Consider the following 13,351-nt stretch of genomic DNA (forward strand, 5'->3'; position numbering starts at 1 on the left):
ATCTGCAGATGTAGCCTGGAATATGTGGTGTTTCTCAACCTTACTTGAGTACAGCATCCTGTTAACATCTCACGGAATCCATAGCTTAGTTCGAGGAACACCAGTCTAGACCATCCCCAGATGTTCTTCACATTTTCATTGAGAACCTTCTCAATTTAAGAAGGCAAAGGTAGAATTAGAATCAAGCAGCCTTGATTCCTTCAGCTCCTTGAAGAAGACTTCAGAGGTCTTCTCCAGTCTCTCCCACCCTGACAGATGCTTAACCACCTCCGTTTGGATACTTCTTTTGATGGGCAGCTCATAGCCAGTGCTGGGATTAAACAGTGTCTGTCTCATATTGGACAAAAAGTCTTGGCTCCTGCTGGTTTCTCACCGTTAGTCCCACCATTTGCCCCTCTTACATGCAGTAAGATCCTTCAGCTGGTTTCAGGATATGATTTTGTTTTAATACTTTCACCATTCCAGCTGCTGTCCTTGGGACATACTTTATTTGGTCAGCCTCCCTCTTAAATAAAGCAACCATAAACAGCACCTCAGATATCATCTCACCAGTACAGAACACAGGCACGTTGTTACCTCCCATGTGCGGTACAGCGTTCTTCTTTTAATGCAGTTCAGCAGTTGGATCTTGTCATTAACTTGTGAGAAGTCAGAATCAACCTCATTTCTTTTTATTTTTTTTAATAAGTTTTATCTTCCTATTTTGTTCCCAAAAAAGTCACTAAATTTCAGTGACTGAAATTATGTAGTCCCACCAGAACTCCTGTATTTACATATGAGTAAACTGGGTCTATACAGTTAACTTTTTTCCTTAGGTTTCGTGTGTGTGTGTGTGTGTGTGTGTGTGTGTGTGTGTGTGTGTGTGTGTGTGTGTGTGTGTGTGTGTGTGTGTGTGTGTGTGTGTGGTTTCGTGTGTGTGTGTGTGTGTGTGTGTGTGTGTGTGTGTGTGTGTGTAAAATACATAATAAACATTCCAACAGTAGTGAAGGAGGTTTGGGGGTTTTTTAATGCCAAGAAAAGAAGTCTCAACACCATAATCTTAACACATTGATTTGTTTTTCAATCTTTTTCATGTGTCCTTTTCTTGTCTGCTAAGAAATGAAACTAAATCAGTAGTGAATCAAATGTTTTGATGAAGTTGAGGTCTTCTATATGTACAGTGTTCCCCTGATTATCAGTTTAGCAACCATCTTAGAAGAAGAAATAAGCTTAGGTAGATACGATTTTGTGTTAGAAAGTCCATGTCCCCTCCAGAGGTTTACCTCATGTTTGTATAAATCTATACAAACCTTTATGTTTTCTTAAAATTCTATAGGAAATTAGCATATGGCTTTCTAGTCTGTAGTTTATGGAATCCAGTGCTTTTATCCTTAAAATGTTCATTTATTATTTACCTTTTACCCATAGTTTGGCGCTTGCCCTGCTATCCAGGCTCTCAAAAGGGCAAATTTCTTTAGGACCACAGGATATAATTCTGGTCTTAGAGACCTGAACTCATTTAAGAAGGCCAGATACTTGCTTATCAACTGCTCAGCCATCTTGAACTTCAGTGTTCTCTATATTATGTTTGTTCTACTTGCTGTAGTTTCTTCCCCATTCGCCTTACTGGAGAGACTGGAGGTAACATAGGTATTGAGAACCAACCCCTGCTTTCTTGCTGTCCTCTATTAACATTACACTGGCCTCTCCAAGTTATGTGTCTCCTCCTTATTTTGAAAGTCATGGAAAAGACCCTTTTTGTTGTCTTTAACTCTGTTGCTTGGTAGGCTCACCTTATTCTAGTTTTCAACCTCCAGGACGTACTGTGATTTCCCCCGCTTAGTTGCTAGCTGCTGCTTCTGTCTACTGTGCCTATCCTCTTAGAGGAGGAGTCAGAAGGCACAACAGAGTGCCTTCCGTGACCCAACAGATTTATTTTGGAGCTGTTTATTTTGGGTGGGGAGGAACTCTCCTCCTTTTTTTCTCATTAGGATTATTCATGATTGATATTTTCAGACTCTTGTTACTCCCCAAAGGAATTTTTATCTTAGGGTTTCTTATCCTAAAATCTGTTTTGTTTTTTGTTTTTCTTTTCCTTTATGTGTTGGAAATGATCCTTCCCAAAGCCTAGAGTCCATGTAAGTCTGTGCCTGTCTTTCGCTCCCTTATATTCATTCCCAACATAATGGGAACACATAGTCCCTCCCCACATTGCCATCTCTCCTTACATTATCCATCTGGAGCAGCGTTCGTCCTTTCTGAGAAGACAGCTTCTCAGCACAACACATGAAGCCGGGATCACCTGTTGGCATTTACCAGAAATTCCCAGGAGATTGTTGAGTCATCTTTGTTGAGTCAATCCTCTGTGCCCATTTTTCATTGTGTTCGGAAATCACCACCAGGACCCTGCATGTGACCAGGCAGTCCCTTGGATATCACTTGTCATCCTATCCTTTGATCTTCATCCTGGCACTTTTCACGTGGCCAGCAGAGTCCGTTCTGGCACTTTCTAGGAAGAGATGCTTATCTTAGCCCTCAGGGTTATTCTCCCCCTTCTCCCGTAGGAGCAGAATATGTTTTTGCCTTGCCTTATCCAGAGACGATCTCAACCGTGTATACATGGATTGGTTAGTATGGTTGACCCTTGAACAACACGGGGCTTACAGGTGCTGACTGACCACACAGTGAAAATCTGTGTATTACTTTACAGTTGGCCCTCCTTGTATGTGGCTGCACATCAGTGGATTCAGCTGCACATTGTGTAGTATTGTAGTATGTACTTAGAAAAATCCACGTACAAGTGGACCCACGCAGTTCAGACCTGTGTTGTTCAAGAGTCCACTGTATGCAGTCTGTACCAGTGTTGCTGATCAGCCTTCTTAATACATTTCTCAGAGATCAGCTGGCTGCCACACCCACTACCTTACAAAGAAGCTGTGTTTGGATTTGATCTGTTTTTTTTTTCCCCCCAAATTGGTTTGAAGCCTTCTTGCTTAGACTAGAGAATCTCCTCCTTAGCCTGTTTTCTCATGTTCTGAGGGATTCTTTGGTAATGATGACCAGTTTTTAGTATCCAGGATCTATCAGGATAGTCAGCTCTTCACTTCTTGTGTTTTCCTTTTTCTTTCTAAATCACCACCTTCAGCTGGAAAAAGAAATGAGACCTCTATGTTCCTCAGCCTTTTTGCTTCCTGCCTGAATATTCAGAGCATTTCCAGGAAAACCTCAGCCTGCTGCTGGGCTGAAGAGAATTCAGCCTTGCTTTAATTCTCCAAGAATTGGCACAAGACAAATAAAAGGACAAGTTCAGATCTTTTTTATTTAGCAAGATGAGTTACTATCTTTTTAAAACGTTTTCTACACAGATTGTTAAAATAAGGAATCCTTTTATAAATGTATAAAATTGCTTATGGTCAAAATGGGAAATTTTGCAGAAAAATAATCATCTTAAAATTATTTTGTTTGGGGAAATAATCCCCCAAAAATGACCTCCTTTACTTGTAAAATCTACTTTCCTAACGGTATGGTTTTATTATCACTTTTTACCCATGAAAATTGCCTTTTATGAGCTTGAATGGACATCAGAATTGGTTTGTGTTTTTAATTGATTGTCATGTAACTAGTAAATTATCTCTTTTCATATCTCTTCTTCTAACCTGTTAACCTCTTTCACTCTTGCTCTTCATTGTTTTTGTCTTTGGCAATAACATCACGTATGAAAAATAACTTTTTCTGTTAGATAGTATTAGTTTTAATCTCACCTACAATTGTAGTTCTATTTGATTTGTAGGGATAAATGCTTATATTGTTAAAACGTGCTTTAATGTATCAGAAACATTCTTAGTAGCATTGTTTACTTTTAAAAACCTATTCTTATTTCATAACTGGAGTTCTTTTTATATTTCACTAGCATTTCATAATTCAATTCAACAAAAATGTATTGAGCTTTTTATCTCAGCATTGTGTTAAGCATGATTCTTGCTTTGAGAAGTAAGGTGACAGAGCTTAACTATGTAAAACAGTTAGCAAAATACAATTGAATTTAGTGAATAAATAGGGGTTTTTAGTGAAATTTTATGAGAAATTTGAATTAGCAAAATTCAAAACAGGGTAAATCTTTTGAAAGTGATTGCACTTTGAAGATGGATGGAATAATTTTGAGTTCATCAACTAGATTTTAAATTGGCTTTCTTTGTACCACAACACGGAAGACTTCTATTGAACTTAAACTCCGTTCTAGTTGGTTTTATAGGCATTGCTGTGCCGCGTTACCTTTCTAATCCTGGACACTGGCTGCATGAACCCAACAGTAAAACCTTGCATTTACCTATACTGTGTCTTGTTAAATTTGGTCATTACCTAGTTTTCCTGATTCTGTCAAAGAAGTTATTACCTTTGCCAGCTTTGTGTCAACTTTGGATTTGATCACCGGGCCTTCTAAATTTTTAAGTGGCTGATTATCATAGTAAGGACACAGAGCTGTGAGCAAAGCACTGACACTTCACTAAGGACATCCTTCCAGGCTGGGAGTGACTTGTTAACATCCATTTCCTATAAACTTTTAGCTGAATTCATCTATCTAATAGCGACCAGCCCACATTCCCCATTACATCCACAGCGTACTTTATCTCATATTTGGTTGAAGACCATCTGCATCCTGTCAACCACATTTGCTTGATTTAGCTGTCTGGTTGCTCTGTGACAGAAGGAAAAGAGGTTAGTGTGACCTAGTTTATAAGAATAAGAAGTGCCCACCGATCTCTTCGTGTGTGTGTGTGTGTTTAATTGAAGTTAATACCGCAAGTGTTACTGACAATAACAGAAACCACAAGATCAAAGAAAAATCTTCCTCCTTGGAAGTCAACCTTTCATTTTTCATTTTCTTTTATAATCTTTGTCCTAACAGTACATTTTGCATAGCTGTTATGCATCATGGTAGAGGCAGTTTGATGTTTTGCTTTTTATATTTATTATTTATTTTATAAACAGCCTTCCATTTGGCTACTTAGTATTCATAATTTTCATTTTAACCTCTGTATAATATCCTATCAATTTGATATTTACTTCCCATCATCCCCAAATTGGAAATTCACATTGTTTTCTGTTTGTTTACTATTAGAGAAAACATTGCTGTGAACAGCTGCTTCTTTTCCTAAATTCTGAAAAAACGTTAGATAACCTTTAATTGCCAAACTTTCAGCTCTAAAGATTGTAGAGTGTGTAGACCAATCTTATTGCCTGTTGTGGAAGAAGAAAATATGTATATAAGAATCTATAATGCCACAAAAGAACAGATTAGGGTCAGTGAAGCCAAAATGGTGGAGAGATTATTTTGATCTTGGGATATCACCGAACACTTCGTGAAACGAGTTGTTTTTTAATGGGCTTTAAATGATGAAAAGGATTTGACTATAAAGTTGGGCTAAGAGTATTCTAAGTTGGAGAAACTGTGAGCTCAGAGTGGAAAAACCTCAAACATGTCCTGTGGGCAGTGAGTGGTTTACCTTGGCTTAGAGCATGGAGTCTGTGTTCTGTGCTCTAGGGTCTGGCAGTTTCAGGAGCTGGAGTGGTGGGTTCCTGCCAGGTCATAAAGGGCCTGGAGTGCAGGCTGAGACATTTATAGTGTAGTCATTAAAAGTGGAGCCCTGATCAGAACCGGTTCAGGCGATTAACCTTTCTGTTGCGGGCTTCGTCCCTGATGGATTTCCCTGGTACCTTGCATACAGTAGGGCACACAGTGATCTTCCTTCGAGTGAGTGAACAAAGGCCCGAGGTGTGATGGAGCAGATGCCCAGCTGAAGGGGTATCAAAATATTCTCAGTCGGGGCAACAGGATCAGAAATCCTCTTTGACGTGACTGCATTCATTTCTCAGTGTAACCTTGGCAGTGTAGAAGGGTCCCTGAGTGCATCAAGTGTTGGACACACCTGTCATGAGCTCCAAGTGTGTCTGGAAGGTTTTATTATAGTTGGTTTCCTTTGTTCAGTGATCTATCACTGTGTCCCAGTTTTAGAATTTAGTTTTAGTGGAATTAAAGTGGAATGGTCCAAAATTACATGATTAATTACATTCAGTTTCAGTTACAGTTATTGATCTAAGCCTTCTGGCAAGACCCATGAAGGAAGGGGAGGAGCTGCCGGCCTCTGCAGCAGCAGATGGATGCCCCAATTTACTCATTCTTTCTCCCTCCCCACCCCATTGTTTTATATTTACTTCCGTAAACCACCTTAAAATTTTCCTTAGAATGAAGTAGCAGAGTAAATAAAGATGAATAGTTCACACATGGTAGCTATAACAGTAAGTTTTTTTCCTCATATGAATCTCAGGCAAATCACATATAACCTAGAGGAGATGACTGATAAAGACACTAATTCTGCTTTTTTCAAGAGCTTTTCAGACTGTACCTAAAATATGGCTTTCAGTTCTAAATACTGCATTCCAAAAGCAATGTAAATAAATTGTTCACATAGGAAAGTGGACAGGAGAGAACAGGAAAGGAAAGTTCTTGTCAGAGAAAGACTGGAGGTGTTCAGACTGGAGAAGAGAAGGCTGGATATTGTCTTCAAGTAGCTTGAAGACTGGTCTGTGGATGAGTTAAACCTGTCCCAGATGATAAAAATTGGGCCCTAGTGGTTAGAAATTTCAGGGGAACAGATTTGGGGCTGAAGAATTGTCTGCCAATCAGGGCTGTCCAAAGGTGAAATGGGCTTACCTGGGAGGAAGTGAGTTTTAGACGTATGTGAGCAGGATTTAAATGACTACTGTGGTAGAACTTGACCCCAGAGTTCCCTTCTTGCCTACTGTTCTGTGATTCACTGGCTCTGCAGTTGCTAGTATGAATGACGGGGGGAAATGACTGTTTAAAATTGGGGAGTGCAGTTGCCTTTTGTAACAGGCAGTGTATTGTCTTAGACATGTTGAATTTAAAAGAAAGTTACACTCCACCTTGAAGATGCCCTGGCAGCCACAGTCCCAGTAAATGTGGGATTGGAGATCCAGTGAGAGGCCGGGCTTAGAAATAGAGTCCCAGGAGTCCCAGACATAAAGTTAGTAATTTAAACTACACAAATAAGAAATGAATGGGCTTTCTGAAGAGAAAGTTTGTTCGGACAAGAGTATGGAGCCTCAAAGAATACTCTTAGGAAGAAGTCATACCCTTAAGAATTATTGTAGTAGAGAGCAGAACGATGGTCAGAGGGCCAGGGGTCAAAGAAAGGTAACACCAAGATTGGAGAGATTTGTCAGAGAGGGTGTTGTTGATCAGTAGCTGCAGAAACTGCAGAAAAATCACAGAGCATGAGGGTTGAGAAAAAGACGTTTAGGTTAGGAGTACGAAAATTATTGTGAAATTCCAAAGAAGCAGTTTTACTGGAGCTCAGGGCAAGCGGTAGAGCCTGGGTGTTGAAGAGAGAGCACAGAGAGGTGGCTGTGTGGAGCGGGCAGAAGGGGAAACTGTGGAGGCAAGAGTGGGGAAGAGGACAGGTGTTCCTGTCATCACTGACGGAATTTTTAATTTGTTTTTATGCTAAGCCTGGAGATGCAGAAGGCCCATCAGAGTTCTGAAGGGTTTTTTTTCATTTTGTTTTGTTTTAAAGCCTTGTGACACTGGGTTTGCTGCCATTTGTTTTCCTTTATCCTTCCTAATCACCACCACCAGGGGGAAATCTGAGTCAGAGAGAAAAGTTCGCCAATCAGACAGTTTTGCTCTGTGTCCTCAGTTCTCAGTCTAAAAAAATAAAAAGTAAAGGTAGGGGGCATCCACACCAGATCACCACCCAATTATTTAGGTGAGAGGGCAGAGTCCAAGACTCAATGCATTAGTCAGAGGAGACTTGCACTCTGCTTCATGCCATGTGTAAATTTTTAAGGATAATATATTTTTAGATCACTTACATAATTAAAATTATTTTTTCTAAGTGGTAGGTAAAGAGGATGCTTTAATGAGCGTATCCACTAGCTAGAGCAGGTTCCCCACAACTGTCTGCGATTTTCAGTTTATCTCTGTTCTCTGCAGTCTGTTGTGCTTACTAGTTGAAGTGATAGTCGGAGCACCCAGGGGGACTCATACAGAAGCCGATCAGAGCGGAAGGCATCTCCTTCCTGAGTAGAAGGCAGAATTGTGCATAAAGATGAAATAAAAGTGTTAGCCAAGAGGATTTTCTAGAATTTTTGTGATGTGGCAGTAAAAATTGTTACCAGACGTTAGAAATTCCAAAGACTATCAGTTTTCAGGGAATAAAACCCTTATACTTGTACCACTGAAATATCAGCTTAAAACAAATATGAACAAGCACATATATATGTGTGGCTTTAATTCTGTCTATGTAAAATAGAGAGCTAGTGGGAAGCTGCTACAGAGCACAGGGAGACCAGCTTGATGCTTTGTGAAGACTTAAAGGGGGGATAGAGAGGGAGGGAGGGATGCTCAAGAGGGAGGGGATATGGGGATATATGTATACGTATAGCTGATTTACTTTGTTGTACAGCAGAAAAACAATACTGTAAAGCAATTATACTCCAATAAAGATGAAAAACTTAAAAAAAAAAGTCAGTGAGCCAGTTGTTTGCTTCCCAGGCCCAAATAGCCTGTCATCTCATAATCATCATCATTACATTAATAATGTCTTGTAATTATTAAAGTATTTTCACATTTACAAAGCCCAGTCACATTCATCTCATTGGATTTCATCCCCAAAGACAGCTCATAGAGAAAATTGTATCAAAAGGTCCTTTTAAAAGTCTCCTGCTTCTCATGCTGTGTTGAGAGGATTGTCTTTGGGTAATGAAGTTTGGGGGTGATTTCACCTTTTGTTATCATTTGTTTCTAATTTTTCTATTAATCGTCATGCTTTACTTTTTAAATCATTAGTAGATTGTTACAGGATACAGGAGTAGTCACATCTTTGTGTAGCTTAGGACATGTAACCGGACAGTGAATTTAAAAGATGTATGGCTTTGCAGGTCGGGTCTATGCTGTCTTGTCAAAGAGAGAAGGTCGAGTGCTACAAGAGGAAATGAAAGAGGGGACGGACATGTTCATCATCAAGGCTGTGCTACCCGTGGCTGAAAGCTTTGGCTTTGCTGATGAAATCAGAAAGAGGACAAGTGGCCTGGCCAGCCCGCAGCTGGTATTCAGCCATTGGGAGGTAAGAATCCAGATCCCCATTCCTTCCGTCTCATCTACAGATATGCTTCCTTACAGATGGCGCCAACAGTAGCAGACTGCTTCCCAGGCCAGTGGCCTTCCCTCTGGCTCTGCTCAGTTCAATGCACAGGACAAAGCAGGTAGCATTTTTTTCATGTAGATTGAATGAGCCTTAGGTTGTATGTTTCTTGTAATACACACACACATATATATTCATTTTTTTTCATGTAATGTAAAATTTAGGACAGAGTATTTAATCCTGTTTTCCCCTCCAGAGATATATTGTAGATAAGAAAACCACAGAAATTTTGAAAGTGAAACTTTAATGTTTCTTCTGGGGAAAAAGTACTAATAGCACTTAAAGGCAAACAGTTATGTTTCTTACAAGGGACAGCTTTAAATTATTACGTGTTACATATTCTTCAGTCCTCATTGTGGAGATTCGAGGCTCCTGTGGCTTTCAGGTGTTGTGGAATAAAATAGCTCATCAAAACACTGCATTGTCAGTGTAAGGAAAGGTAGGTGAAGAGGCAAACCTTATCTGTAATCAGAAATGCAAACTTAACAGATCCACATTGCTTGGGAGAGAAGGGGAGACTGTGAACACATTGTTTTTTAACTGAGAAAACAATAAGAAGAAAGGACGGGGAGGTCAGACCAGCCTTCCAGAACAAATCCTTAAAGGAAAAGCAGAAGCTGGCAGCTAAGGAGGAGAAGGACAATGGATTGGAGGGTACCTGTGTGAGGAGCAGCGAAGGAAAGCTGTAGGGCATGTGCAGAAAACAACGTGTTGTGTTTCAAGACAAAACCTTAAGGTCAGAAATAGCATTTTTAAACTATAGATTGTAAGTTTGAAAGGTGTTTTTAAGAAAGCAGTTCTGTTGTCATTGTTTACAGGGAGCCTAAGTAACATCTCATGATTCACTTGTACTGTGGAGATGTGTAGTTTAGTGGAAGGAGCATTGACTTTGGTGTTGAGAAGTCCTGGTTTCAGATATTAATTCTGCCACTTACTTGGACAAATTATGGAACCTCCCTGAGATTGTTTTGCCCCTGAGATATAAGGTATATGGAAAATCTAGCCTAGTGCCTGATGCTGGTAGGCCCTCTCTGGCGTGAAAATTGTTTCCTTGTCAACATTCTTAGAGTCTGTGTCACGTTCCTTTTGGTTCTCTCAGCAGGGTGGCATTGCACTCAATTTCACACAAATAACCCAGACTTTTTCCTTAAACTCTTTAAACAAAGCTCATGGTTTAGGTTCAGTGCTAAGTTTACTTCTTTCACTTTCTTGAGCCAGCTGGGTCCCTTTCTCTAGAGCGCTTCAAATGAACAGTTTAAATTTAGACAATATAGGGTAATGGAAATACTTGAGAAAGGTGACACTTCAGAAAAACGAACTTTGGACAGGGCAAATGTAATTTTAATTGAGCAAGTTCATGTCACCTAAATCGATATGAGTGAAGTTGCTAGTCCAAAACACTCAGTTATGTCTGCTTCTCCTTGAAAAAAAGAAAGTTACATTCTTAGTGCTTGACAGAAATAAAGTTAATGTTGTTCCAATTTAGGTTACATTTTTTGGTTGTGGGTGCAAACTACATTTTAACAGTGATTTACAATGAAATCTTTCTTGCTTCTTTGTCTAGAAACTAAGTGATGTTTTTGATGCTTTTACTGGCTTATATCTGAAGAGATACCATTGCTATACTTCATTATGTAGAAAACAACACAAAACATTTAAGTTATTTGTTAATCACCATGTTTATGGGTAATAATTTCCCACTTATCCAGACTTCTAGCTTTTTGGTTTTGGTTTTTGGCACTCAGCTTTTACATAAGAACACAAATCAGTAAGAAATTGAAAGAATGGATTTATAAAGGCAGCTTCTGAAGAACTGTGTCTATAGTGTAAATATATTTCTGATGTTCCTAGTGAAAAACATTAGCGTTATCGCCCACATGTTTTAGTGACCAGATGTGTGATTACAGGACAATGCAGCTAAATGATACTTAGAACTGAAGAGAGCCTTATTCCACTTCAAAGTAATGACCTTGAAAAGTGGAACGCTTTCTTCATTTGTGGTGCCGTTGCTGAAAACTGCCTTCAGAACTTGCAGCTCATGCTTCTGAATATCTTAGAGTTGACAAGTTGTCCATCTCGTTAAGATGGCCTTGATCAACGCCGGTACAGAAAACTGGGTTATAGTATGTTTGGTCAGAACAAAGAGAATGTAGGTTAAGTGATCCCTGGGATTCTCTGTAAATACAGATCCAAAACAGATATTCAGAGCTCTTATAATAGCATCGTTATTAGAAGAATTATATATTTGAATTCATTTATTCTATTGTTTGTTTAAAATACCTCATCATTTTATAGTCACTCTTGTCCTTGAAAGTGACTTTATAAAGCACATTTTTTAAAAAAAATCTATAAAGTTCTCATCATTTCCCAGTTGTCAGCTATATTGTTTATGAAACAGATAAGGCTGCTCTATCAAAAGGATCTCAAAGTAGAGTGAGTCAGATAAAGCAGAACATTCTCTTTTGAGTCTGAGGAGGCATTCCAGGGCTGGCGTGTGGCTCGCTGTGGAAGGAGCCCAGGCTCCTGCTGCTTTGCTGCCTTTCTCAACACTTGGCTTCCACTGATGGTCTGGAGTGGCGGTTCTGCCTTCTACCATTACCTCTGCATTCCTGCCGTTAAGAACAGGGAATGGGAAGAGGGCGTACTCCATCCTGTTAAGATGATGCTGCCCAGGTCACGTCACTTCATCCCATTGCCCAGAATGAATCATCCAGCCACATCTAACAAGGCCCCACCTGACAAGGAGGCTGGGCAGTGTAGTCCTTAACTCAATCAGGAGTCAGCAAACTACAGCCCATTACCTGTTTGGGTAAATAAAATATACTAAAATATAGACATACCCATTCATTTATGTATTTTATGTGGCTGCTTTCAAGCAGACTTGAGTAGTTACAGCAGAGACCATGTGGCCCACAGTCTGAAATATTTAGTCTTGGGCTTTATAGAAAAAGTGTGCCTACCTCCCCCTCCCCCTAGAACCCAGATCATCTGTATGCCCACCTGAAATACCTGTTACCAAAGAAGAAGAGCAGAATGGGTATTTAGGAACAGTTAATATAAAACAGCAAATTTTTACAAAGTAAGCAGTTTTTGTCAACATGAAAACCATGATGGTTTTTCAGACTCCTTTCTCAAAATTAAAGGGAGGCGACTGAAAGTTAATCTGACATACTTAGTAGTTTTTAAAAAATATTAGTTTTTGGCTTAGTTACAGCTTGTTATTACAAATCAGTTTGTTATTACAAATAACATGAGGGAAAAGTGTAGTCAAGGAAAGTTTGCTCCAGTTTTGTACCATCCTTCTGTCATCCCCTTGCCACCTGTCACGGTCCTATTCCCAAAAAGCTTCACATCTTTGAAAGTCTTGAAAACTACATTATAATTAAATGTCATTGATCTGATATTTTCTGGCTGTCTCAGTTTTTCCCCCGTAGTTAGATTTAGAAATAACACAGTTGTTGAGATCTGGCTTCTCACTCCACGGCACTTTTTGTCGTTTATATTCTACCACACCATATAATTTACAATCAAGAGCTTTTGAGAGAAAGTGCTTCAGAAAATAGAGAAAATAAAATTACAGGCATTTTCCATGAGGAAACCTTTGAAGTCAGCAATCTCATAATTTCTCTTTCTATGTTTACCCTTCTATGAAAAAGGAAGAAAAGAAGCTAATAACAGACACAGAAAGAAAAATGTTACCAGCCAGTGCTGTTCTACATGTATGTCAGCATAACCTCAAGACTCACTGTTTAATACTAAGATCAGTGCCGAGGGGTGGGCTAAAGTTCACGTAGGGTAAGGAAGAAGTGATTACAATAGCACGGAAGAAGTGTATTTTGGACATGGTGTTTCCCATCTGCCAGCCATAATCATAGAGAAAATTGGGCAAAGTATTGAAACACAGCTCCCAAAGCTTTTTTCTTCTAGGCTTTGTTTTTTCTGTTTGGTTGGTTGGTTGGTTTTTGGTTTTTTGGTTTTTTTAATGCTCAGGGCAACAGCTAGCACTTGGGTGCCTTCCTTCCTGTGAGTTAGAAAATAGCATCCTCTTTAGGCTGTGGAGTTGCCAAAAAAACATTTTCACTGTAGGCACATGAATTCTGGGTGAGCCAGTTAGAAAAAAGCACCTTTTCTTCCAAACTGATAGCAAG

The 13,351-nt window shown here is 39.4% G+C and overlaps 1 protein-coding gene across 6 annotated transcripts in view; it reads left to right on the plus strand.

Annotated features, from left to right (window-relative positions):
* Window positions 1–13,351, plus strand: part of EFL1 (elongation factor like GTPase 1) — a 124,399-nt gene that overhangs the window by 106,616 nt on the left and 4,432 nt on the right. For all 6 annotated transcript variants that reach the window (XR_009051273.1, XM_057721353.1, XM_057721356.1 and 3 more), the window contains one exon: window positions 8,941–9,125. Coding sequence is in view for 5 of the 6 variants with exons in the window: in XM_057721353.1 (XP_057577336.1) it covers window positions 8,941–9,125 (185 nt within the window). In the remaining variant the exon portion in view is untranslated. The remainder of the gene's footprint in view (window positions 1–8,940; window positions 9,126–13,351) is intronic.

This window comes from Hippopotamus amphibius, chromosome 2 (genome assembly GCF_030028045.1).
Source record: "Hippopotamus amphibius kiboko isolate mHipAmp2 chromosome 2, mHipAmp2.hap2, whole genome shotgun sequence".
Lineage (NCBI taxonomy): Eukaryota > Metazoa > Chordata > Mammalia > Artiodactyla > Hippopotamidae > Hippopotamus > Hippopotamus amphibius.